Source organism: Coffea eugenioides, chromosome 10 (genome assembly GCF_003713205.1).
Source record: "Coffea eugenioides isolate CCC68of chromosome 10, Ceug_1.0, whole genome shotgun sequence".
NCBI classification, from domain to species: Eukaryota; Viridiplantae; Streptophyta; class Magnoliopsida; order Gentianales; family Rubiaceae; genus Coffea; species Coffea eugenioides.
The window spans coordinates 7849247-7875749 of record NC_040044.1 but is presented as its reverse complement, the minus strand read 5'-3'; the positions used below and the strand labels follow the sequence as shown (position 1 = coordinate 7875749).

Below are 26503 nucleotides of genomic sequence, written 5' to 3'. Positions count from 1 at the left end.
GGAATTAGTTCATCTTTAATGAATAAAGCCCACAGGAAATTGAAGCAACAGTAGCGGCCATTAGCCTTGTTCATGAGAATTCAATTTGAGCGATTGAATAAGGAAAAACCAGCAACTACAGAGGATGATTCAATTCTTCGTAAGGTTCCTGACATGCGTAGGAGAACTCCACTACCAAAAGCTAAAAAGAGAAAGTCAAAAGAAAAAGCTAAGCTAGAGGTCCCTCGTACGAAGAAGGAAAAACTCCCCCAAAGAAAAGTCAGAGGCTACGCCTCCCAAGTAGTGCCAGTACTCTGCGTTTCATTCTAATTTCTACCCCCCACCTCCTGCTGTGCGGCGGCCAAGGAAAATAATATTTAGCCGTCCTCTCCCCTTCAGCAATTATTAAAATGGGCAAAAGTTTTTCTTTGCCAACAATGTCCCGGGAATAAGCTTTGTGACTTGGACTCCTTTCCTGTCAAATTGGCACTTATTATCATATTTTCGTTCTACTCCCTGAAATATATGTAAAATACTAAAAATGAGTAGAATCTAACAATTAATCCACATCGGATCAGGTAGTAGAGGAATTTAATAATAAAATAAATGATAAAATTGCAACCTATCAATGTTTTGCTAGTTTCCAAGGTTCACAAAATTTATGCAATTGAAAATTAACAAAGGAGGTTCACAACCATGATTGATAAGCACTAAACAGGGGGTACTTTTAAAAACATTATCATGTGTAATAGTTGATGGGCGTAAATGTCAACCTCATTACAAATGTTTTATTTTCTCTATAATAAATTATTCAAATGAGTAAATCTTATATACACTGACAGTGTATACACTATCACCGCTTGATTCATAATTTTGCATAGTTATCATTCATTCAACGCTGATAATGTATATGCTGTCAGTGTAGGAAAGATTAATCCTATTCAAATTTACATCATCTTCATTATTTAACAATCCCATTTCTCTGAAATTAACTTATATGAACTTTGAAACGTTCCGGATTTTGTGGTGTAAGAAATTTGAATACTCCTAAACAAAGACTTTTTAAGGGTCCAATGGTCCTTGGAACAGATGCAACTCAATTTTGTTTTCTTTTGGCAGAAAGATGCAATTCCCCTGGATGTTGCTTCTTAGGATCTGCTTGAGAAAAAGTCAATGTTCTTCTTGTTTATTTTTTTTTTTTTTTGGGTACATTCTTACAGATGTCAAATCATCATCTGGTAGTCAAGTAATTACCAGATCTATAGTTTGAGCCATTACTGCTATTCAGAACATTACTGTCTACATAGGTTGAGCCATGAGGCTTGTCTTCATTCAAGATCTACAACTAAAACTCGAGAAAACCGTCTGTACACAACATATATCCATCCTCAGTACTAGTGATCAATGAGTTCAAAATACTTACTCTCCTCTCTCCTCTTCTTGTTAGGTTGGATAATCACCTTTCCTATATGCCCGACAATTGGAGCATCATTAGCTAAGCCAGGGTGCAATGATACTTGTGGCGATGTTCTCATCCCCTACCCGTTCGGGCTGAGTCCTGGCTGCGCTCTTAAAAGATCATACATCATAATTTGCAATTCTTCCAAGCCATATCTAAGCAGCCTCAGCCTGGAAGTGTTGAATATATCGCTATGGAACCAAACAGTCACGGTAAATGCCCCGTTGACTAATTTTTGCATCTCTCATCAAGCCCAGAAGAACAGCACCAGTTGGATTAGCTCCGATCTTGTGGGAACCCCTTTCTTGTACGCTCAAAAGTACAACAAACTGGTGCTTTTTGGGTGTGGAAATGCTGTACTAAACCAAGAAGACAGAAAGATTTTGTGCGGGTGTACGTCGACATGTGAACTCAACAGTTCTGATCAAACAACTAGAGCTACAAGCTGTTACGGGGTTAATAGTTGTGAATCAACAATTCCTTTCTATCTCACCAAATACAACCTGAATTTCAGGGGCTCAACAGTTAACCGCTCAGGGTACTGCCCATCTATGTTCCTGGTAGATAAAAACTGGTTACCGGAGAAATTTTCGGAATTTTTGCAACTTATTCCGGTTGTTTTGACCTGGACTCTATCAAAAGCCGATGCGACAGCGGCTTGTGATTGCTTCCCCTACATTGACAGTCTCTACCTGAATTCCGAGGCATACGTCCAATCTTTTGCTTGTCCAGTTTGCGGAATTGGCATGTATTTCCCTGATACTAACCCATATCTATCACCACAATGCGTAAGGTCAGGTACGATGGAGTGACATTGCATTTAAACACTTTTCTAAATCAACCTTGTCTTCCAATTTCTTTTTGTCTGTGTAGGGATACCTATTGATGCTAACTCGAGGACGAAGGACGCCCGGAAACAAGCTCTTGTAGGTGAGACAGCCTTTAATTCTTTGTTTTCCTTCAACAATAATTTTGGTATCTCTTCTTTCATAGAATAAGCCTTAAGAGAAAGCAAAATATTGGATCCATAGAGAATTGTGATAATATGTATGTTCCCGACTTCAACTTTCCTAAATGCATCTTTAACGGGTAATAAATCGTATTTTCTCATAGAGTAGAGAGAGAAACAAAAGCATGATTGTGGGAGCATAGTCCTTTTGGCCGTCCTAATCTTTGGGAGCAAAGTTTATATTGACATATAGAAGTGAATGTATTCCTTAAGGTTTAGACATTATGTAGAATAATATCAGCTTTTTTTTAGAAGAATTTGAAATTTTGTGAACTTCATGGAAATTGAAATGACCCACATATAATTTTAAAGTAACTTAGCAAGGCTCTGCCAAAGTTGGTTAGAATATATTATTCCCTAGAATGATTAAGTACTTTTTTTATTTTTGATTATAATTAAGTATTTACTTTGAATCTTTAACTGATTCTTCTTTTTCCTTTTTTCTCTTAGTATTTCTTGTTTTGCTTTTCCATTTTTCTGGGGTAAAATACAATTTATCTCCTGTAGTTCAGTGATTTTTCATATAACCCCTCTCTAATTTCAAAAAATATACATAACCCTCTTATAATTTGGAATAAAGTGTCAAAGTCACGGAATTTACATTTCATAATGAAGTAAACTAAAATGTCAAAAGTACCCTTTGTGAAGTTGAAAATTGTTAAATAACCACAGGGGAGTTATGTATATATTTTGAAAATTGTAAGGGAATTATGCGTTAAAACAATAAGCCATAAGTGGATCATGTAGTAAAATATAAAACCATAAAGAGTTAAAGTGTCATGCATATTAAATTTATATATTTTGATTACTTCAACAATTTTAGTTTTCAAACAAGGATATTCTCGACATTTCCTTGAGTTCCGTTACAGAGGATTATTTCCATCACATTGACACTTTAATGCAATCTATGAAGGAGTTATGTATAATTTTTAAAACTAAAGGGTTATATAAAAAATCACTAAATCACAGGGGATAACGCGTATTTTACCCTTTTTTTATTCCTCTTTCTTTTTTCAAGCTTCCTTTGAAATTATGTGACAAAGAATACCCAGAGGAGGATAAGAGGAGTATCTGGACTAATAAAAATTATGCAGAACTAAGACACTATGTCTTGTTTTCAGACTTGTACGACACTAAACCTTTACTTAGCAAATCACTATGGGAATTTGTGTTGGTCTACCGATCAACTATTAGCTGAAAATTCGTAACGTCTTTTGCAAATTAGTTACACAACTATTTACACTTTGAACTTGGTAGAGCTGATGAGGCAAAACTGTGGTCAAATTGTTTTGGCGCTGACCAAGAAAACAAATGAAATAACTCACACAAACCATCGTACGATTATGAAATTTTGCAGGTGTTTTCACAAGCATAGGTGCGTTACTTATCATAGCTGCTACTTCTACCATGTACGAACTAGTAAAAAGGAGAAGAAACAGAAGGATCAAGAAGAAAATCTTTAAACGAAATGGGGGTCTTCTGTTGGAACAGCAGTTACATACTGATGATAGTGCCATGGAAAGGACAAGGATTTTTGCAGAAATGAGTTGGCTAAGGCCAGTGACCAATTCAGTGAGGATCGCATACTTGGACGAGGTGGGCAAGGAACAGTTTACAAAGGAATGCTAACCGATGGAAAAATTGTAGCAATCAAAAAGTCAATGAAGGTGGATGAAAGCCAATTAGAGCCATTCATCAATGAGGTTGTCATTCTTTCACAAGTCAATCACAGGAATGTGGTAAAACTACTAGGTTGTTGCTTGGAGACAGAAGTTCCTTTATTGGTATATGAATTCATTCCTAATGGAACTCTCTCTAGCCTCATTCATAATCATATCGATGACGAGTTCCCCTTCACTTGGAACTTCAGATTAAGAATAGCAGGTGAAGTAGCAGGAGCTTTGGCATATCTACACTCGGCAATCTCAATTCCCATATACCATAGAGATATTAAGTCCAGCAACATACTTTTGGATGAAAAGTACACAGCCAAAATATCGGATTTTGGAACTTCGAGGTCCATTGGAGCTGATAAAACTCATCTAACTACACTCGTCAAAGGAACTTTCGGCTACTTGGATCCAGAATACTTTCGGTCAAGCCAATTTACAGAGAAAAGTGATGTCTATAGTTTCGGAGTTGTTCTTGTTGAGCTCTTGACAAGGAAAAAGCCCATATCATTTTCTGAATCAGAAGAGGGTATTCACTTAAACTTGGCCACAAGGTTTTTGACGATGATGGATGAAAATCGTCTTGACAGTATCCTTGATCGTCAACTTCTTGATGAGAGCATGGAGGAAGTGGTTATGGCTGTTGCTAAACTGGCTCAAAGATGCCTAGACTCAAATGGGAAAAACAGGCCAACTATGAAGGAAGTAGCCATCGAGTTGGAAAACATTCAAATGACGGCAAATGGTTCAACTATTCAATCACCTATTCACAGCCATGTGTTCAGAGAACCTGAATTTGTATCGTTTGCTAACACAAATCCTTCATGGACAACTGAAAGGGATACCATTAGCTTCGCTGCTGATGCTAATCCATTATTAGATTACAGGATTTAACTTTGAATTGGAAGCAATTCTCCTTCTCTCTAAATCAAATTGTCTCCTTGCAGAAAGGCTAGCTTCTTCTTCCATGCGAGGGAGACCAACTGGTATCTGTCTTTCCCTCTTACGGCTTTCTTTTGCTTTTTGTATCATAAAAGCTCACCTAAGATGTCTTAGTCGAAGATTTCTCCTATCATATGTCTCCTCTCACTGTAATAATTTTCTTTCCTACGCTAATGGTCTACTACTCTTCTACAACCGCACCACTCACCATAATTGGAGCTCTTATAGGTACCCTTGTGATAAATTTCTTCTCTTAGGGTCTGAGAATTTATTTTTTTTCTTCTAGTATTTTTAGTGAAGGTTTTTTTCTCTTTTAGAACTTTTTAGTAAAAGTCTTTTTTTAGTCCTTTCTAATATTTTATTTGTTAAATTTGAGTTTCAGATCTAAAATTTCTTGGATTTAATTTATTGCTGATCTTTATCCAAATTTGGAATAGTTTTTGGAGTGTCCTAGCGTAATCTTTGCTAATTTTTCAAATCTTGCTTATCTCTATTTGATTTTTCACATCTATTTGTTTCTTGTACCTATTTTAGTGTATCTTACGCCTTTATCATAGATTTCATGGAACGAAATGAAATTATGGTTGTATTAAAAAAATTTTGAGATTGTAGAATTAATTGGAGATTTTGTCTAGAGATCTCAGTTTTTTTTAAGATCTTACTCTAAAATTTTAGTCAAAAATCCAAGTAATGACAGAGTGCATGTACAATTTACAATATATAGTAAGCATGTAAATTACTAAATTCTTGCTATTTAAAATGAAAATTATCTATGTTCTTTATTGCCATATTACTCTTAATTTATAGAAATGGCACAATTTTACCATTTCAAGCCTCAAATTCGTAAGTCATGATGAAAAGTATCTGCTTGAGGAAAGTAAATGGTCCATGGCAGTTTAGCAACCCTGCCTGAAAACTATGAACCAAAGAAGGGAAATTTAGGAGATGATTTGAGCTTGTTTTGACCACTCCATTCCAGGCATGAACCCATCTGGAATTGCCTAGTCAAGAGTACACCATCTTCATCACATATTAGTAGAACTCAAAAGATTTACAAGTTAAACAAAGTCATAGTTAAGGATTTCGTTTACAGGCATATAACTGCAATTCTTACTCCCAAACTTGATGTGCATCTGTAACTAAATTGTTGTACACAGATATATATGCTCATTGTATATAGAGTTACATGCATAGTTACATCACAAAACGTTGACATGCATTTTTACCAAATGATTTGTTGCAAGTACAAAAATAAAATATTTTTAATCAGAGAAAGAGATCAAATGTAGCATTTTTGGATTTTATAGTATAGTGCAGTTACAAAAGTTGAATTCTTTGAGTATTCATCATGCTTAATCATGCAATTACAGGATCATGATTAACCGGCTGCACATAAGTTCTAGGGCTATTATATTCGCTCATCTTTTTCCTTTCCTTTTTGACTCTTTGGCCTCATAAAGGAAGCTCTCATTCGTCATGTTTTGTTGAATTCTTATATGTAATAATGAGATATTTTTAAAGTATTGGAGAGAGAGCTTAAGGAATGTGGCCTCGAGTGTCACAAAATTCATGCAATTGAAAATTAACAAACGAGCTGCTCGATCATATGATTAAATAGTGAGGAGGGCATATTGTTAAACTATTAATTACCATATGCACGTAATTGATTTCAAATGTTTTTCTGTATAATAGATGGTTCAAATTTGTGTCATCCACTTTATTTTTTTTTTTTATAGCAAATCCCGTACACGGGGAGGGATGCGACCCCTTTAATTTTATTAATCGTGTCATCCACTTTATTTAATCTGATCCGACCAAGCAATTGCTTCTTCACACAAATTAATTGTAGACTACTATGTTTTATCAAGAAGACATAATAGATAGAAATGGAAAACACTTTCGGGATGAAAAAGGTTCTTGAAAGGATAAATTACTTATAATCCGCCTTGATTCTATATATTGCATATGACTTCCCTAAAATTTTGAAATATCCACATTATCTCTATGTGATTTTTCGTAAAGCGAATAAACGGAAAGCAACGGTGGTTACAGTGTTGGACTACACGAGCTCCAAAACATGTATGTGATGGAAATCATGATATCCACTTAATATCCCTTATGATTTACATGACTATCCACTCTACCCCTTATATTTTTTATATTTATCCACATAATCACCTTATGGATTTATGCAAGAAGTTTGGGTTGTTATCTGGTTTAGCATTCAAATAAGGGCAGTATTGATATTTCAATTAACAAACGTTTTAACACCTTAATGGTTTTTTACATTTTCGTCAAGTTTTCATTTCACATGAAACTACAAGGGATAAAGTAGATATTTTGTAACATAAGGGGGGTCATTTGATGATTTGTAATTCCACAAGGGGTTACACGTAATTTAACCTTCTTACAATTGCTAGGCGTAGTATATTTTATTTCTCTTTAAGTGACCATGAATGTTGTAACTGCTCTCACATTCAATTCATAAGTGTAATCAATTCCTTCAATCAGTTTCAACTCATTAAATCTCCTACTTTGACACTTTCTGCTGATCCATACATGGCTTAATGAACAAAACATCACAAGTCACAATAGTTCTTCCTCAGAAGCATGAAAAGGATGAAGCTAAAAAGCCAATGATGAAAGAAACAATTTTTTTTTTTTTTATTTAAACTGAATTTTGCTCAAATAAATAAAAAAAAAAAGAAAATTAAATTTATATTCATTGATTTTGGTCCAAGGTTTCTACATGCTAGCTCTTTCAAAGTTCACATTAGTCAGAAGTCAAAAGTCATTCCCCAATTCTTTAGCTTTTTCTACAGACCTAAGCTCCCTTTTGCACAGCATCCATTAAACAAAGGAGAAGCCCGGACTACCATCCTCCAGCCTACTACCTTCCCAACATTTGTTTCAAAATTTTCATTGCCGACTTGACCGGAAGTACCCTAGATGTACTTTACTGGCTGTCCATCTCACTTCATCCTCATGCTAAGGTAAAGGAATAATCAGGTCAGATCTAGTGGCCTATTCCAAATGAAAGTTGACCCTTTTTTTTTTTTTTTTTTTTTGCTGAGAAGATAGCTTAACGAATTTGATCTCCATGCCTCTCAAATTTTATGCAGGAAAAGCCAATTTTCATTTTGATTGAGAGTACAGATGTCCATTATTATGTTGTAAAGATAGAAAGAACAGTGTTGACTTGCAACTGCTACATCTCATTGCTGTCCATATATATTAGTTTAAGAGATGAGCCTTGTGTTCATCCAGGCTCTATCCCTGAAAACTCTTTTCCAAATTGCTACACAACTCCCACTTAGTATAAACCAAAAACTACTAGGATTAGATAAAACTTTTTTTTGCACGTACTTCAATCATCAGTACTCGTGAGTGATCAATGGGTTCAAAATGCTTATTCTCCTCTCTACTGATCTTGTTAGCTTGGATCATCACCTTTCCTATATGCCCAACAACTGGAGCATCATTAGCTAAGCCAGGATGCAGTGATTCCTGTGGCAATGTTCTCATCCCCTACCCATTCGGGCTGAGTCGTCGCTGCGCTGTCAATCAATCATACATCATAATTTGCAATTCTTCCAAGCCATATCTAAGCAACCTCAATCTTGAAGTGTTGAACATATCGTTAGAAAACCAAACAGTCACAGTAAATTCCTCGTTAGCTAGTTTTTGCAACGCTGATCAAGCCCAGAGAAATGGTAGCAGCACCAGCTGGATTAGCTCCGATCTTGCCGGAACCCCTTTCTTCTACTCACAAATATACAACAAAATGATGCTTTTTGGGTGTGGAAATTCTGTACTAAATCAAGCAGACAACAAGATCTTGTCCGGTTGCACGTCCACTTGTGAATTCAACGCTTCTGATCTAGCAACTAATAGTTCATCGAGGTGTTATGGGGTGAATTGTTGTGAAACAATAATTCCTTTCTACCTCTCAAAATACAATCTGAATTTCAGGGGTTCAAGATTCAACAGATCAGGACAGTGCTCAACTACGTTTTTGGTGGATCAAAACTGGTTACCAGAGAAATTTTCAGAATCCTTGCAATTTATTCCGGTTGTTTTGGCCTGGACTCTATCACAAGCTGATGCGACCGCCGTTGTTAATTGTACTTACGTCAGTGGCTCTTTTTACTTGGATTCCGGGGAACATGTGGAAAATTTTGTATGTGCATTTTGCGGCTCAGATATCAATCCATACCTACAATCAGAATGCGGCAGCCCTAGTAAGATATCAAAATATGGGTTTCTATTTCCATTCTTTTCTTGTTACTTTTCTGCATCTGATTAAATAAGGAACATTTTGTGTAACAATATCTATTTGTTTGCGTATGAAGGATTTAAGACGAACGTGAAAGCAGCTGTACTTATTGGTAAGAAACCCTTCAGTTCTTTGTTTTACTGCGAGATTATAACTTTGGTGTTCTTAGAATGATATTAGATTGCAATAAGGAGCTTGATGATGTACATATGCTTGATTTTAACATTTCTAAATGTGTATCTATGGGATAAAAGGTAAAAATGATGTGTTATTCATTGACTTTACTCCCTAGGCACTTATTCTGACTAGTTCTTCTTCCCCTCATTCTTTAATTTCTTCTCTCTCTTTACCATTTTCCATCTCCCTACCCCTTTCCTCCTTTTTCCTTCAAGCTTCCTTCAAAATCCTATGACCAAGAAACACATGTCATAATGGTAGGACAATTCAATCACCAAAGAAGAGTCTCTAGTCCAATAGCAATCAATGTTTTTAAACTCGGACCGGTCAGTGAACCGGAGAGGTTGCCGGTTCGTGGTCCGACCGGTCCAACCGGCCGGTTCATAGGATCACTGTTTTTTTTTTTTTTTTAGTGTTAAGTACTAAGCAGATTTCATTCTACACTTGAACTTTACCAACATAACTTAATTTAAGTTATGATAATAATAAATTTCGTAAAAGTTATACATAAAACATGGAATGATAAATATAATTAAAATATCATAATTCACCACAAGTTTTCATAAATTCATTATAAATATAAATAGATACAATCCAAATGTTCACCAATTATCACAAATAAAAACACAAAAAATAAATAAATTAAATATTGAAATTCTTTTACAACCCTTAACAAAATCCATAAAAGAGTTCAAGTTAAGACAAACCATTTGAATAGCAAACTTTTATGAGTGGCATGATAAGTAACCACACCACCTTCACAATTTAATCAACTTAAGCTGAAAAAGTTAAAATTTTATTATAAAAATATAAATCTAATTGCTCAAACTAAAAAAAAAACTAAAAATTTTTGAAAAACAAATATACAGTTAAACACATAAAAAATTAATTGCTACTAAACATTACTAATTAACATGTTATATTAAATTCAATGATCCTATACCATTAATTATTTTAAATTCAATTATCAATAGCTTCGATTATGTGCCAACTACCATATTTTTTACCAGCCCAATGTTATTATTTGTAATTCCTACCCAATTCCTACATGGATGTGCACTACTTTTGCAAAAATTTCATCCTTAATTAATCAAATAAAAATAAAACAAAAAATGAGGGAAACATATGAAAATTGAGGGGAAAAAGAAGAAAATGCAAAAAAATCAACTAAAGATAGTAATATAGAAAAAAAAAGCCTTGAAAAGAAAAAAAATTAAACTTACCAAGATGTTGGAAAACAAGAAAAGTTGAAATTTTCAACTTGTTTACAATCTGCTAAAGATAATAACCTGATAATAATGGTGAAGACTTGAGAAAATCTTGTTGTGGATATTTGGGTTAAAAATGGTTAAGAAGAAAAAATTGAAAAAAAAAAATAAGAGAAGAACTTGATGTTTTAATATATTTTTTAGTCAAGTAGAATTCTCAACAAACTTAACTACAGTCTAGCGGTAAGATTGTCATATGCAAATCTGGAGACCCAGGTTCGAATCATGCTACACCATTCTTGATATTTTGTTGAAAAATTTAAAAAACCGCCGGTTCACGGTTCACACGGTTCGTCCGGGTTTCAACGGTTCTCCATGAACTTCCGGCTTTAGCATTAGACCGGACCGGTGACATGGCCGGTTCGCGGTCCAACCGGTCGAACCGGCCGGTCCGGTCCGGTTCTGAAAACACTGATAGCAATAGAACATTGAAAATTAAGATATGGTAGAAAAAAAATTGCCCTTCTATAAAAATTACATGTCATTTTTGTTACATTTACGTGACGTTATTCAAACTGTAAATTTCATAGTTACTATTCTATTAGCTAAATCTTGATCTTTAGAAGTTTGGAACGGTTATTTGCCCCTGTTTAGGTAGAAAATCAATTAGTAATCAAGACTGAAAATATTCCTTGGTTTCAAATTCTACGCCTTCTTGCACTAGGTAATTCAAAGATCTTTACATAAGAGAAAATATGCCATCGTTGACTTGAATAATTTTTCCTTAGATGGCTAGATTAGTTAAGTACTAGTTCTTCCTCTCCCATACCTTTTTATATCTTTTATCCTTTCCATTTTCCACCCGTCTACCCTTTCCAACTTTTTACTTCAACCTGTGACAAAGAAGTACAAGTGGTAGAACATTTGAACCAGTCACTCAATAGGAAACAAAGTCCATGGGTAGAACATCAATTAACTATTAAGAAGGCGTTTTAAAACAAATTAAATTAAACAAATTCCTTGTTTTCAAACATGCACCATAGTAGACCTTGACTTATCAAATAACTGTGATAACATACATTAGTCTACCAAATTGACAAAAACAAACCATCATGCCATTATAAATTTTGCAGGTGTTTTTATAAGCATAGGTGTTTTATTTCTCATAGCTGCTAGTTTTGCCGTGTACAAACTAGTAAAGAGAAGAAGAAACAAAAGGATCAGGAATAAGTTTTTTAAAAGAAATGGAGGTCTTTTATTACAGCGGCAATTATCTGCTGATGATAGTGTCATTAAAAGAACAAGGATTTTCAAAGAAAATGAGTTGGCCAAGGCCAGTGACCAATTCAGTGAAGATCGAATACTTGGAAGAGGCGGGCAAGGAACAGTTTACAAAGGAATGCTAACCGATGGAAAAATTGTGGCAATCAAAAAGTCAATGAAGGTGGATGAAAGCCAGTTAGAACCATTCATCAATGAGGTTGTCATTCTTTCACAAGTCAATCACAGGAATGTGGTAAAACTACTAGGCTGTTGCTTAGAGACAGAAGTTCCTTTATTGGTATATGAATTCATTCCTAATGGAACTCTCTCTAGCCTCATTCATAATCATATCGATGATGAGTTCCCTTTCACTTGGAACTTCAGATTAAGAATAGCAGGTGAAATAGCAGGAGCATTGGCATATCTACACTCGGCAATCTCAATTCCTATCTACCATAGAGATATCAAGTCAAGCAACATACTTCTGGATGAAAAGTACATAGCCAAGGTATCAGATTTTGGAACTTCAAGATCCATCGGAGCTGATAAAACTCATCTAACTACACTCGTTAAAGGAACTTTTGGCTACTTGGATCCGGAATACTTTCAGTCAAGCCAATTTACAGAGAAAAGTGATGTCTATAGTTTTGGGGTTGTTCTTGTTGAGCTCTTGACAAGAAAAAAGCCCATATCATCGTCTGAATCAGAAGAAGATGGTAACTTAAATTTGGCCACAAGGTTTTCAACGATGATGGATGAAAATCGTCTTGACAGTATTCTTGATTGTCAACTTCTAGATGAGAGCATTAAGGAAGAGGTTATTTCTGTTGCTAAACTGGCTCAAAGATGCCTAGACTCAAATGGGAAAAACAGGCCAACTATGAAGGAAGTAGCCATTGAGTTAGAAAACATTAGAAGGGCGGCAAATGGTTCAACTGTTCACAGCCAAGTGTTCGAGAAAGGAGAGTGTGAATCTGTTTTTTTAGCTGATACTACAACTTCGTGGACAACCGAAAATGATAGCAATAGGTTAGCTCCAGATGCCTGTCCACTATTGCTATGTGATACAATTTAACTTTGAAATCGTAAAATGTACAGGAGATTTTACCTTGAGATGTATAATCTTAGTTTTGCTATCATTGTGATTCTTTCTCTTCTTTCTTTATCTTTATTTTTTTTTTTTTTACATCTGATTTATCAAAGTAAGTTGATTCACGCCCACTGTTAATGGATTTGAATTCCCATGAAAGCAGGCTTGTACACTTATAAGCAAGTTATATTCCAGTCTATGGAAACAAAAACATTTATGAAATTGAATGGGATTCTTAAATTTTCTAGTCATAATACCTTTTTTCTTCTTTAGGAGCCATAGTGTCGTGACGTTGCTTTAATTTTCAATCAGTAAGTGTAATTGCTACTCTCATGTTGATATCTCATTAAAGAATTAAAGGATTCTCATACTAAATACTGAATTTGATTAAATTTCCTACTTCAAAATTTCTCCTGCTTCAAACACGGCTTAATATGAACAAAACATGGCAATTGTCAACTCACAAATTCTTTCTTGTCAGATCTTCCCATTTACTCCTAATTTAAAGCATAAATAGTCTAGCTAAAGCATAAAAAGAAAGCTATGGGTAAAGAAATTTATGCTCAAACTGAATTTTGCTCAAGTTCCCTTTTTTTTTTTTTTTGAAGGACTATACATTCAGTTGAACATCCGCTATGAAAATGGAAACAGCTACCAGAGTAACTATTCAATTGCATCCAGTCTTTTATGAAACTGAAGCAGATATAAAGGTGAAGAAAAAACAGAATGGTATGAATATTTTTGTGAGTGAACTGTGAATTCATTATGAAATTAAACCTTGCATCTATCTAAATCTTCCCTAAGAATTTTCACTTGCTAGTTCTTTTTTTTTTTCCTCTGTCAATCAAATCACTGCTCCTAGAACATCATCAATATCTTCATTAGAAAGTTGCTGAAAATCCGGCAACTCCATATGCACGGTTTGCTAAGGATTTCGGTGCAGCTGTTGATTCCCAGATTGCAGAAAGTTTGGTGGCACTGGATCTTGGAGATTTTCAGGATTGCCAAATGCTGCCTGATAAAGCTCAACCATCTTGTCGTCAATCATCCGCTGGTCTATACTTTTAGCTTGGCAATGCCGATTTGGCACCTCTGGATTGATCCCACCTTGCTGGAAATTTTGCGGCTCTAAATTTGGGAGACATTCAATTTGAGGGATATCTGCTCCAATTCCCTGAAGCTCATTTATCATCTCCTCAATCTCCTCAGGACTTTGATTATCAACACCCTCTTGATGTTTGCTCCCATTTCCTCCTTCTCTTAAACCTCCAAGCCATTTTTCTCGTGCATTGGCTGAAATGGGCTGGTTGTTTTTCTTCTTCTCCACCTTCTTAGCCACAGGGTTTTTATTCTTCTTCTCAACCTTCTTAGCCTCAGGTGTAGGTGGGAGCTGGTTCATCAGATTGTTGTAGGCAGTGGCAAAGAATTCCTCCAATTCGATTTGCAGTGGTGTCTTCTCTGCATTATCACCTGGGAAGCTTCTCGTGACCTTGAAGTTTGATCCATCTTCGAACCCTTTCTGTTTCCTTTTACCCTTATCAGATGAGGATGGTTCCGATAATTTAACATAGTTGTGTCGTCCCTGCCCCCAAAAAAAAAACAAGAGGCAATATGGAGATCAATAGGATTTTGGACCGGTGAAAATTTTTTGTGAATATAACTACTGGTACTACAAGTGTAAAATATTGTAGAGTACTTGAAGTAAGTAAATCAAGTTAATTACACCTCATGCTCTTCTGCATCTTCCAACTTATTGATGCTTTTTATGTAGTCTACCACTTCGATTACAGATCGAAATGTTCTTGGGCTCGTCGGATGAGAATAAAACTGCAGTACAAAAACTGTTCATCATTTCTACATCCAACATGCTACAAAGTACAGAAAAGCCTTCACCAATTATTAGCTTTTCCGTTTATTTTTTTCCTAAAAAGTAATGGTATTGTAAAAACTAAAACCAAATCCTATGCAACTATTTTGCCAAGCCAAGTTTACACATTAAGGCGTACAAAATAGTCGGTCCATACGAATTGTATTTATCCTAAATCTATCCTAAATGAAAACGAGACAGAAAAACAAGAATAGTTGTATATATGTACAGTCCTAATTATCATTATATTGCTAATTTCTTGTGGTTAATTTACACCTATAACTTTTCTGATACAAACATAATCCATAAATGGACAAATTTCTACTTAAGCAAAGCCTAGTGCTACTTGAGTTGAAAATGCAATGTACCTTATCTCTTGCACCATTGGGGCGTTGTCTCGTTTCCATCTTCCATCCTTTCAGCAGGTCAGGGAATGGTAACAGGGCCTCCTGATTCACGCCTGGTGCCATGTCTTCCACATCATAGTCAGAAGACTCAACCTGTACACACACACACACACACACACGTATATATATAGTCACAGGGACAACAACGTTACAAAACCATGGCATGATATATTTTAACTATTTATGGTTTTGGAAGTCTAAAGAAAGCTGGCCTAGGGATGAACTCACATCATTGCATAACACTAAGGCAGCCTGATTCATGGAATCTTCAGGTAGTTTGACAAATTTGAAGTAAACGGATGAAACAGCTACAATTTTTGCTGAACTTAGACGTCTTCCCCTTTCTTTCTTCTGTTGACCTTGTTCTTCATCCAGTTCAGGTGGCTGCTGCTGTTCATGGCTGGGAGGCAGCATTAGACGTTGTTCTTCAACCAGTACTGGTGGCTGGTGCTGTTCATGGTTCGGAGGTAGTATTAGTGAATATGGGACATTCGAAATTTGTGCAATTTTTTTTTTTTGGGGGAAAGAAAAAAATAAAGAATACAATCATATTTCTTCAATCTCAATTTCAAGGCATGAAAATGAACTGTTTTGCAAAAAGAAGGGATCCAATTAACTCAATGGCAAAAAACCTTAAGAGACCATTAAACCATTGTGATTGCCAAATGACTTGCAAATCTACAATTACAAATCCATCCCGAAGTGCCTTTTTTCTTTGCTCTTATTTTCCTCTCTCTCTATTTTCCATTTCTTTGCCCACATTTTAAGTTGTTTGAAATTTTTCTTTTTCGTTCTCAATTTTCAAAATCCTTTTAGGATGAAAATAATTTCACCTCAAGATAATAAAATCCAATTCATGTAGTTGACACGATTGAAAGAATGGTTATTACTGACAGATCTTCAAGTTGAATGACTTATTTGAGAAATTTTTCTTGTAATTAGTTGTTGCGTGAAAAAACCTTGCCACAGTATTAGCTTATTGACCTTTTTCGTCTAACATCAAATTAATATCATTTCGACTTGCTCAATATATATATATATATATATATATATATATATATATAAATCATTTCGACTTTTAAAAGAAGTCCTTGCAACAATACCTCAGGTCTAACAGCATTTTCTGGCCACACAACGGAAACGGGATCGGCCATTACCACTGCATTTGCATTTTCTTGTTGCACTGCTACATCCAACTGCTGCCAAATGCAAAAATGGTGCAAGTCAATTCCAAAACGTGCAAGAAGAATGAAATCTATATCGAAGCTAAATGTAAATGAGAAGTTAAAACTTTAACAAATTCTAGATTTTTTTTTCTATCTTTTAAGAGAAAGGAACAAGAAAACTACTTGAGTGTTAGAAAACTCTTTTCTTTGATTGTCACCATCTCTTTGTTCATTCAAGCCAGGTATGGGAACAAAGGGTGTTATCGCCCAGGTGCTAGTGATATCATAGGAATTCTGACTAAAGTGAGATGCCATTTCTCAAAAGATACAAGAAGAGATAAATTCAAAAGAGCCCAAAAGCTAGACAGAAAATAAAGATTGCTATTGATGAAGAAGGAAGAAATGACAACTCTTGAGAACATATCCCAGTTGGCTAAGGAGGCAGTTTTATAGTGCTAATGAGACAAAATCAAATGTGAATGTACTCATACCTCAATTTAATGAGCATTTTGGTATGTAAATTAATGGGACTTTCCAAGTTTAATCTGCCTTATCTTCTACTTTGTTCCTGTCTAAATTATTCTTTGATAGCACAAACTTAGTAGAGATTTTTGTAATTATTATCTCAATAAAAGTTTTATGATGTTAATATATGTTTTTAAGTTTCCTTACCATATTACAGCTCCAGGGGAAAATCTCTTTCTACATTGCCTGATTAGGATGGAAATGTCACCCCCTTTTGGAATGGCATTGCCTGGACTGTGGACACTTTATTGTACCAGATTAATAATACACTGTATATATACATCATATTTGTGCATTCTATAAGGGGAAAATTTTTTAATGCATGATGCCACAATTTTTTCTTTAATGACATTTGGTCATGTACGTAGTAGTGTTGTGCCTTAATATGATGATTCAGCTAGCTTAACAAAACCACAATCAGCATAATAGGAAAAAAATCAGGTTCAAGAAATAGAGAGCTAGCTTTCAATGTTGATTATTATGTTACTAATGTAAAGAAAGAGAATAAAATGTCCCATGGCCAGAAATAATATATATCCATATTCTATTTCTCCCAGCTTCATTGCACAAAATCTCAAACCAGATAAGAACAATTAATACTTGAGCTGGTTAATTTTCAACCTACTATTTTATGCAGAACCTAGGCCTTTCAAGTGTTTGCCTGTAGTTTATCAGAATGTGGATTCAAGGATTAGTTACAATTTAGTCAATGAACCACCAATGCCTCTCCTGATGATTGGCTGAGACTTTGGCCATTAAGATTGGCTGAGAATTTTGCCATCAAGATTGGCTCAGACTTGAGAGGCAGTCAATTTGGTGTATTTCCAGACGTGTAATTAAACTAATTTACAAGTATGGAGATTCAAAGTCCTCTAGATAGGTAAAAGATATAGGCTCATGGGCATCTTCAAACCATGGATATAACAGGATTTTTCAGTGTAAATACATATATCAAAGCTATTGTTTCACAATAAATTTTTGTTTATGCTACAAAAGAAAATCTAAGCTCTGCACAAATTTCATGGCCATTAACCTTAGGTTTAATTAGCGTTTGTGCTAAAATCTTTATCCTGGCTTTAAGCAAAGCTAAAACTTGGAAATTTCAATAATTTATCTTAGGTTTTCTCCATAGCTAAAAGTGGCAAAATTTTGGGTAAATCTGGTGGTCTTATAAACCTAATGACTCAAATTTTGTCACATCTTCAATAGTTGAATTTGTGAGACAGTGTGATAAATTTTGAATCACTAGATCTACATAAAACATCTACGTACCCAAGTGTTTGCTACTGAAAGTAATTAAACTTAAGTTTATCAATATGAATATGGATCCTCTAAGGTGCTATATATTGTGCTCGGAGCTTGAAACTCAGAGCAAACTTTCGTTACTTAAAATTCAAAAGGACAACCATGTAGAATTTTGTTGTTTGCCCAATAAGTGAATAGTTGGCTTATATATAGCTAGATTTAATTAAACTAATTTCCATCTCTCTTTATTATTATTATTATTAAGCTTCCCATCCCTCCCCACATTTTCTCTACCCCTAATTGCCATATATAGGAGACCCTTTGAGGTATAGTCTATTAAGTGGGTCTTCAAACCCTCGTTTTGTTCTAGTGAAATCGATGTTTTCTTTTTGTATATAGAGCATGTCATTATAGTACATATAGTAAGCAAAGGAAAGGAAAGGAACACTACCCCCCTCATTTCGCTCTCCCCCCTCCCAACACCCTCCCGAGGGTATCTTCTAACTGCTAGCTCAATAGCTCTATTGGAAGAATTACTTCAGTTAAGAGGAAGAACTCTTAACTCTAGTTCAGTCGGGTACATCTATATCCAGCAACTCCAAGCTCTAATAGCTTGAACTTCTTTAGCTACTATAGTCGGCATTTGTGCGCTAGTAAGTTTCTTTTTTGGACAACATAGTACATGCGGGCATGCAGGTCTATTGATAGTTTTCTATGAATCTACGAAGTTCAGTTCGATATTTCGTATCTCCTTTCGAGCTATCTCTGTAGCTACAAATGCAGGTGAAGCACGCCCGTAGGGCGAGCTGTCTCGTTGATAGATCATACATTAGGAGATTAAAACTAAAGATCTTCTTAAGTAAAGTGTCAATTTCAGAAAGTTTTACTATGAATGAAATATCAAAAGAAATGGACATTCTATTCCACATAGATTTGGTTTCACTAAAATAATGGAGAACCATTTTGTTTCAGATCCCAAAGACTCCATTTGCATTTTTTTTCCCCAGAAAATGGAAAACAACCCAAAATGATTTTAGGCCACAAAAAGATTCAGGATGATTTTGGGCCGTTTTGGAATACAATAGGGTCGTATGAACAGCAAAATTTACACTCAACGTCTTGGAAGTTCCCTCGTCTTCTTCCACTCAGGCCCTTTTGTTGGAGTTTATTTATTTTAATGGTCAACCACCAACAGAGTTTCTTGGTAATGTCTTGGTCCTATAGAGGGACCTACATGTTAATTTTCGTGGTCCTGGCGGGTCTTCGTACAAATCTCACGTCAAATTCCATCCTCGTGGTAATAACTTGTTCACACATTGAAAGGAAAGCTTTTGCATTTTTATGGCCAACACTCTGTTTCTTTCTTTTCTTCTCTGTTCTTTTTTACAATTTCTTGCGTGCTTTTATTGTCATAGTGAGCATCCACTAGAAAGGAAATTATGGGAAGGGCACAAACCTACGACACCAGTTGAAAAGAAATGGGATAATTTCATAAATCTCCTTTGAGGTTTCTGAAAGTTTCACTTAGCATCCCTCAACTTTGAAAAATATCACTTGTCTCCCTTATTTTAAACTTATTGTAACATTGTCAACCCATTTGAAAACATTATATTTAGCAACTCATTTTTTGGATAGAGGAGATGTTTTCATTCTAAAAGTGCCCTTTGTTGTCTTACTTTTTTATCAAAATTGTAAGCATGTTATAAAATGTTAAAATAAAGATATACTATACAAATGTGTAATAAAGACAAAAAAAGAAGATTATTCCTTTATTGTAAAGTGTTTTTGGTTAGTTTGAAAGGTTTTTCAAAATTTTTAATTTTTTAAGATTTTCTGAATTTCTTTTCTAGATCGATGGCATGTAAATCATAAAAAGACAAAATGTTTATGTTCACAAACTCATTTTGAGGTTTTTTCAAAGACAACAAGTCATATTTTTTAATTCGAAAGTAGTTATGGATGACATTAAGGATTTATGAATTGTGTACAAATTTTTTGAATTCTCCAATTCTTTGACTAGATCAATGGCTCGAAAACTTAAATAAGATAAAATTCTTAACTATAAATTTAAAAACTCATTTGAGGAGTTTTCAAGGTGCAAAATGTTGTTATCTTCATTGTAAAATTCTCGGGCAATTTTTAAGAATTTTCTAAATTATTTAGAATTTCAAAATTTTATCATATTTCTTGTGCAAACTAACGGCACAAAAATTAATAATAGGTCTTTCAACATGATTAGCACTTTGTAATTCCTAATTAAAAATCACATTGGCCAAGTGTTCAAAATTTAAGCGATTAACTATATTTGTTATGTAAACAAAATGGTTCACAAGAAAAGGGACAATATTAGAATGAAAATATATTCTCTATCCACAAATGAACTTTTTTAATAATATATTTTGAAATGGGTTGGCAATGTTACAAAAATTTAAAAACAAGGGAGACAAGTGATATTTTTTGAAGTTCAGGGATGCAAAATGAAATTGTTACAAATCTCAAGGGAGCTTTTTGAAATTATCCCAAAAGAAATTATTGGGAGAGCGCAAACCTACGACACCATGAGACTTTTTTTATATTCTTAATGCATTTTTTCCTTTTTTTTTTTTTTTGTCTCAATTTCACCAAATTAAATTTTAATGTTTGTAGATGTGTCCCTTTACTTAGAGGATCTCCCCATTCTACCATGCAATATAATCCTCTCTCTCTAGAGGATAACACGTTCTGTATTTGGAGAAAACTTTTTGCAAGAGAAGGACATTTTTTATGCAAACTGATCTCTTAGGGAACTTGACAAATAATTCTAACATCCATTTTGACTTTTCGAAATGTATACCGTGTTTCAAAGACGTAATCGTCTTTGTTTGTGTTGGAAAGAAAATGAAAGGCCTTGCAAAGTTTTTCCACGTACGAACGTCCCAACTACGTTGCCACCATATCTAAGAAATGCCTGAGAAAGTATTGCTTCATTTTTTGGAGAAGGAAGGAATAGCGTGTTATATGGTGAGGATGGAATTGGTATGCTGATGCCAACATTTCCTGAGGTCCAAATTTGTTCTATTAGTCACTTGTATGTATGAGAAACTATTTTACTTGCTCTGAGAAAAGTAAGCAAAAGTTTAATTCCATGAAGACTGGACTTTGGCTCCTCCATGAGGAAAGAAAAGGAGGAAGAAGATATAAGAAAGAAGTGATAGACTTTATTTTGGTTTGGAGAATAGCCAAGAAAGCAAAGGTTTCCAATGAATACCAAATTATCAGCTTAGTGTCTTTCATTCTTTGTTAAATTCATTATCTCAAAGCAAAAACCTGCAAAGTTCTCGTATTTTCTCAAAATTTTCTCTCTTCTTTTTTTTTTTAATTTGTAAACAACCATAAATTTTATGATCAACAAATGTCCGCATTAATAGCGCAATTAACAAAGTCAAGATTAGTATGACTTGAGTTAATATGACCCAATTAGAATGATCCAAAAAGTCTCAAAATCAATTTTATTTTGAGAAAAAAGTTTCTAAAAATGCCTTATCAGTTATCACCTAACTCGGTAACAGTACACAGAAAGGAAATTTCCAGTAAGTGACTTGGTTGACTTGTTCAGTTCATTTGCTCTATTAAACCTTTCATTCCTACGATCTCTAAAATGCTTTTGCTTCTTTTGCCACATTGATTTATACCTGTGAAGTAAACGCAGGACTAACTTAACTACAAGTTTACCACGTTAAGCTTGTTGTTAAAGAAAATGGCAGGTGTGAGGAAGCTGCAATTGGAAAGAACTCTATCGATACAATCATGCTTCCCTGAGAGCTTCTCTGGTCCAGGCTCAGGAACTTCTGATCAGGCAACCGGCTATGCTACTGCCACCATTCCACAACATGTTGTTTCGGTTCTGCTTTCTTACAATGTACCCGTTGGAGATCAATCTGATCACATCATCCAGAATGGGATGGAACTTGATAATAGGACTGTTTCTGCACAGATGCTCCATCCTCCATACTGGGAAGCCAGTTGAGTATTTCTTGTTCAATTTTGCTCTTGATTCTTGAATTTATGCTTCTGTTTCACACAATTTACCGAAAGCCCTTCTCATTTGTCTTCAATGTATGGCATTTTTGTTCATATTTTGCCTTTCAACACTATACATTTTTCAAGTCATATTGTATGATTAAGATTATGGTCAAGCATTACTTGTTGGAAAAAAAAAAGCTAATCTTAATAGATTGTTAGGGTACAAAGATGCATGTTCTGAAGTTAGGAGCTTGGGAAGAACGATTAGTCGGATCACAAACAACCACTTGAGGGGTTGTTTTACAATTAACTCTGTTGCATTATCAAATGGAACAATGAAGAAAAGAGTTTCTATTCAAGTTCTTTTCTGAAGCGGCTGTTTGTGTGGCCAGTGTTTGCGTGGGGCTGCGGGCAGGAAAAAGAGTGGGAGAGGTGGAATTCATCACAGCAAGAATATAACCTCATTCTAGGAAGAGGGATGAAGGGATTGATAATTAGGATATAATCTACCCTTGGTGTATACCATTGAGTCTATCACTCTTGTCACAGACTTTTCATATTCCTGAGTGAGTAAAGTCTTTTAAGAGTTCTTTTGCAGAACTTCTGACGCAACCTACTATGCTATTGGACGATTAATGTTTTGAATACATCTCAGACAGGAGACAAGTAGAATAAATTCCATTTATTTCACCAAAATTTGATTTTTGCAGTTAGTCTAAAGAAAATTCCTTTGGCGTGTGTTTAGACTGCAACTTTGGCGCTCTTAAAAGTGCTAAGTTCCAGGATCAGTGGATTATATTTATGACTCTTGTGGTTTTGAAATGCAGGCACTCCATCTGCCAAAAATCTTACCATTTACGTACCCTTGTACCAAGCTGCACTTAAGGGTGATTGGGAAAGGGCTAAAGCATTTATGACAAGGCATCCTGGGGCTTTAACCGCAACAATCACTAAAGGCTGGGAAAGAGCTCTCCACATTGCTGCTGGTGCCAAACAAGTCAAGTTTGTTGAGGAGTTGGTTGAATTAATGGATCCACCAGAATTGGCTGCACAAAACAAATTTGGTAACACGGCACTTTGCTTTGCAGCAGCATCTGGAATTACAAGGATTGCAGAATTGATGGTGGCAAAGAATAATGAATTGCCAATGGTGAGGGGTAGTAAAGGAGTTACACCCCTTCACATGGCAGCCTTACTAGGTTATAGAGATATGGTGTGGTATCTTGTGTCAGTAACTGATCCTCAATGTTTAACCAAAGAAGACTACGTTAGCCTGATTATTGCAACTATAAGTACCGATCTATATGGTAAGACAATATTATCATTTAATATTTGACTAATTCCAAGGGTAAGTGGATAAGGCTCATTTGGTTTCCCTTGCTGTCCTCAGATGTAGCTCTGCATATAATTCAATGCAAACCAGAATTGGCAGTTGAACGTGATCCTAACGGGGAGACAGCACTTCATGTTTTGGCACGAAAGCCTTCAGCATTCTGTTCCAAGAATGGACTGGGAGTCTGGCAGAGATGCATTTACCCTTGTAGGTTAATCTATTCCCATTGACACCTTCAACCATAGTCTCCTTTGTGTATTTTCTAGTAAAAGTATGTCTTGCAATTCAAGTTCGTCCAGCAAATCTATTACTTTCAATCAGTTGAAATTTCAGGTTATGGAAGACTAAATTTGTTTTGACATGTTTCTTTTGTCTATGGTATAAATGAATAAGGTTATCAAGCATTGCCATTTCTACCGTAGTAAGCCATGCTCAGAACAACTTTCCTTTCATGCCAACTATAAGAAAATATTAAAGGAATAGAAAACTCTGAATAAGAATGCAAGGTCATGGTATGCCCTGCACACTCACTTCCTCTCACACATGCACTGAAACTGCTAAAATGAAACCTTGATATGCAAGACAAAGTGTCTTTACACCAGTGCAGTTATCATGCAATTATTGGCATGGTGTTGAAGATTAGTTATGTGTAGGGAAAACAAACTAGCAGTCAGAATTTATGCATTTTCATGTGAACCAATTATACTAGTGGTCACCAAGCAGTTACATGTGCTAAGATATTTTCTCAGGGGTCAAACTGCACCTATGGAAGAAATCTTCTTATAAGTTTAGCAAGACGGTAGACCAGAATGACAAATGTACCAGAGGTGAGTAAATGCTGAAGCGTATACATTTACACCATATGTTGGAGGGGATAAAATTTCTGACTGACAGAATCTAAGGGAGAGACAAGTATTTTCTGCTCCAAGAAACTACTCTATTTATCTCCATTTTCTGGGAACTCAGCATTATAAAGTAAAAACTGAGTATCAGTCAGCATTTGATCTATTTTACAGTTAGTGAACATATTCCTAAATATATCTTTGCAGCGCACCTATTGTTCGATAGACTTCTTCATCGTGCAACAGAAAAGATAGGTAATGCATTGTTAACAACAGTTCTTGTTTTTTCTTTTTTGAGCAACTGACTTGAATCAGCTAAGTGGGCTAGGTTTTGTTTTACGAATGTTAGGAATCCAAGAAGTATTTGAGAGAAAACTGAAGCACTTCCAAGCTCTCGAGTTATTGAAATGCATTTGGAAACAGGTTATGTTGTTGGATGACTCGCAAATTGGGAAGTTACTCAGAGGTCCATCAAGACCTCTTTTTGTTGCTGCGGAGTGTGGAAACTTTGAGTTCATTGTTGAGCTACTGCGCTCCTATCCTGATCTCATTTGGAAGGTGGATGAACAAAGCCAAAGCTTCTTTCACATTGCAGTCATACACCGCCAAGAAAGGATCTTTAAACTAATTTACCAAATAGGAGCTCTTAAAGATTTGATTACATCTTACAAAAGCACAAATAACAGTAACATATTACACCTTGCTGCTAAGTTAGCAGCCCCAAATAGATTAAACATAGTTTCAGGAGCAGCCCTACAAATGCAGAGAGAGTTACTATGGCTTAAGGTAACTGACTTAGTTCACACATGTTGTCTACTTTCCTAGATTTAACTTGCTTTCTGTAATTGTTTAACTATGTTATTACTTTGACCATTAAAAGGAGGTAGAGAAGAATGTCCAACCGTTGTATAAGGAGATGAGGGATTCAGAAGGACGAATGCCACATATGTTATTCACTCAGGAGCACAAGGCATTACTTAAAAGTGGAGAAAGGTGGATGAAGGATACTGCCTCATCATGTATGCTTGTTGCTACACTCATAACCACTGTGATGTTTGCAGCCATCTTCACAGTACCTGGAGGCAATAATGATGAGACAGGCACACCAATTTTTCTCAAAGACAAAGCTTTCATAATCTTTTCCATATCCGATGCACTTACTCTCTTCTCATCAGTGACTTCAATCTTGATGTTCTTGTCTATTCTCACTTCACGGTATGCAGAAGTAGATTTCATGGAAACATTACCAAAGAGGTTGATCATTGGCCTTATGACACTCTTCTTCTCCATAGCTTCCATGCTTATAGCTTTTAGTGCAAGCTTTTCAATTGTACATGGCCATAAGATAGCATGGATTATCATTCCAGTGGCGCTAGCTGCTTGTATTCCTGTCTTGTTATTTGCATTTTCTCAGTTTCCCCTGGTAGCTGACATGTTTCATTCAAGTTATGGTTCAGGAATATTTGCCCAGGAACCTACAGATGTTCTTTTCTAGATCAGCTAAATGAAAATAATTATGGACTACTGTTGGATTCATATGTATTCTTTTCATTGTACTCACTACTTCAACAGTCATTCCATCCAATAAATCCAGGTCTTTCCATTTCATTAAATGTATTCTTCCATTTTAGCTGAGCATTAAAGAAGACTTATCTACTGAATGCAACACCTTATTGATATCTCTCTCTCTCTCTCTCTCTCTCTGCGTTTACAATTCTCAGGAATACTAGCCTCTTGGAAATCCATTATGATTTTTAAAGCTTCAGTAAAGACCACTAGCATTCAAGCAGGATTACAAGATTTCAGAGATATTTTGGAGACAGCCATGAACTGGGGTACACTAGACTTGTACCTTTAATTGATCAATGATTTCAGGGTAAATTACATGTAACAACCCCCCCCCCCCAATAATTATGTATAAAGTTTATAAATGGCCACATAACTCCTTTATAGTTTTACGTAAAGTGAAAAATGAATTGAATATGTAATTAATTACGGCAATTAGATCATACATGCTTTAAAAGGTGCGCATGATAAAATCAT

At 35.3% G+C, this 26503-nt stretch overlaps 2 protein-coding genes and 1 pseudogene across 4 annotated transcripts; all 3 read left to right on the top strand.

The window, feature by feature from the left end:
* The first annotated feature begins 1383 nt into the window (after positions 1-1383).
* Positions 1384-5011, top strand: LOC113750316 (annotated as a pseudogene).
* A 3442-nt stretch (positions 5012-8453) lies between these two features.
* On the top strand, positions 8454-13058 carry LOC113750315 (wall-associated receptor kinase-like 1). The gene is made up of 3 exons (XM_027294308.1): positions 8454-9300; positions 9412-9447; positions 11854-13058. Exons 1-3 carry the CDS (start codon positions 8454-8456, stop codon positions 13056-13058), a joined length of 2088 nt encoding a protein of 695 aa, XP_027150109.1.
* An 8441-nt stretch (positions 13059-21499) lies between these two features.
* Positions 21500-26073, top strand: LOC113749765 (ankyrin repeat-containing protein At5g02620-like). 3 transcript variants are annotated; one of them, XM_027293605.1, is made up of 8 exons: positions 21500-21515; positions 21972-22284; positions 23113-23592; positions 23676-23825; positions 24368-24445; positions 24668-24715; positions 24810-25246; positions 25341-26073. In XM_027293605.1, the coding sequence occupies exons 2-8, from the start codon at positions 22020-22022 to the stop codon at positions 25953-25955; spliced, it is 2073 nt and encodes a 690-aa protein (XP_027149406.1). In that variant the 5' UTR covers positions 21500-21515; positions 21972-22019; the 3' UTR covers positions 25956-26073. The 3 variants fall into 3 exon arrangements, with proteins under 3 accessions (XP_027149406.1, XP_027149405.1, XP_027149404.1); XM_027293604.1 differs by lacking the exon at positions 21500-21515 and adding an exon at positions 21837-21852; XM_027293603.1 differs by lacking the exon at positions 21500-21515 and having other exon boundaries at positions 21886-22284.
* The last annotated feature ends 430 nt before the right edge of the window (positions 26074-26503 follow it).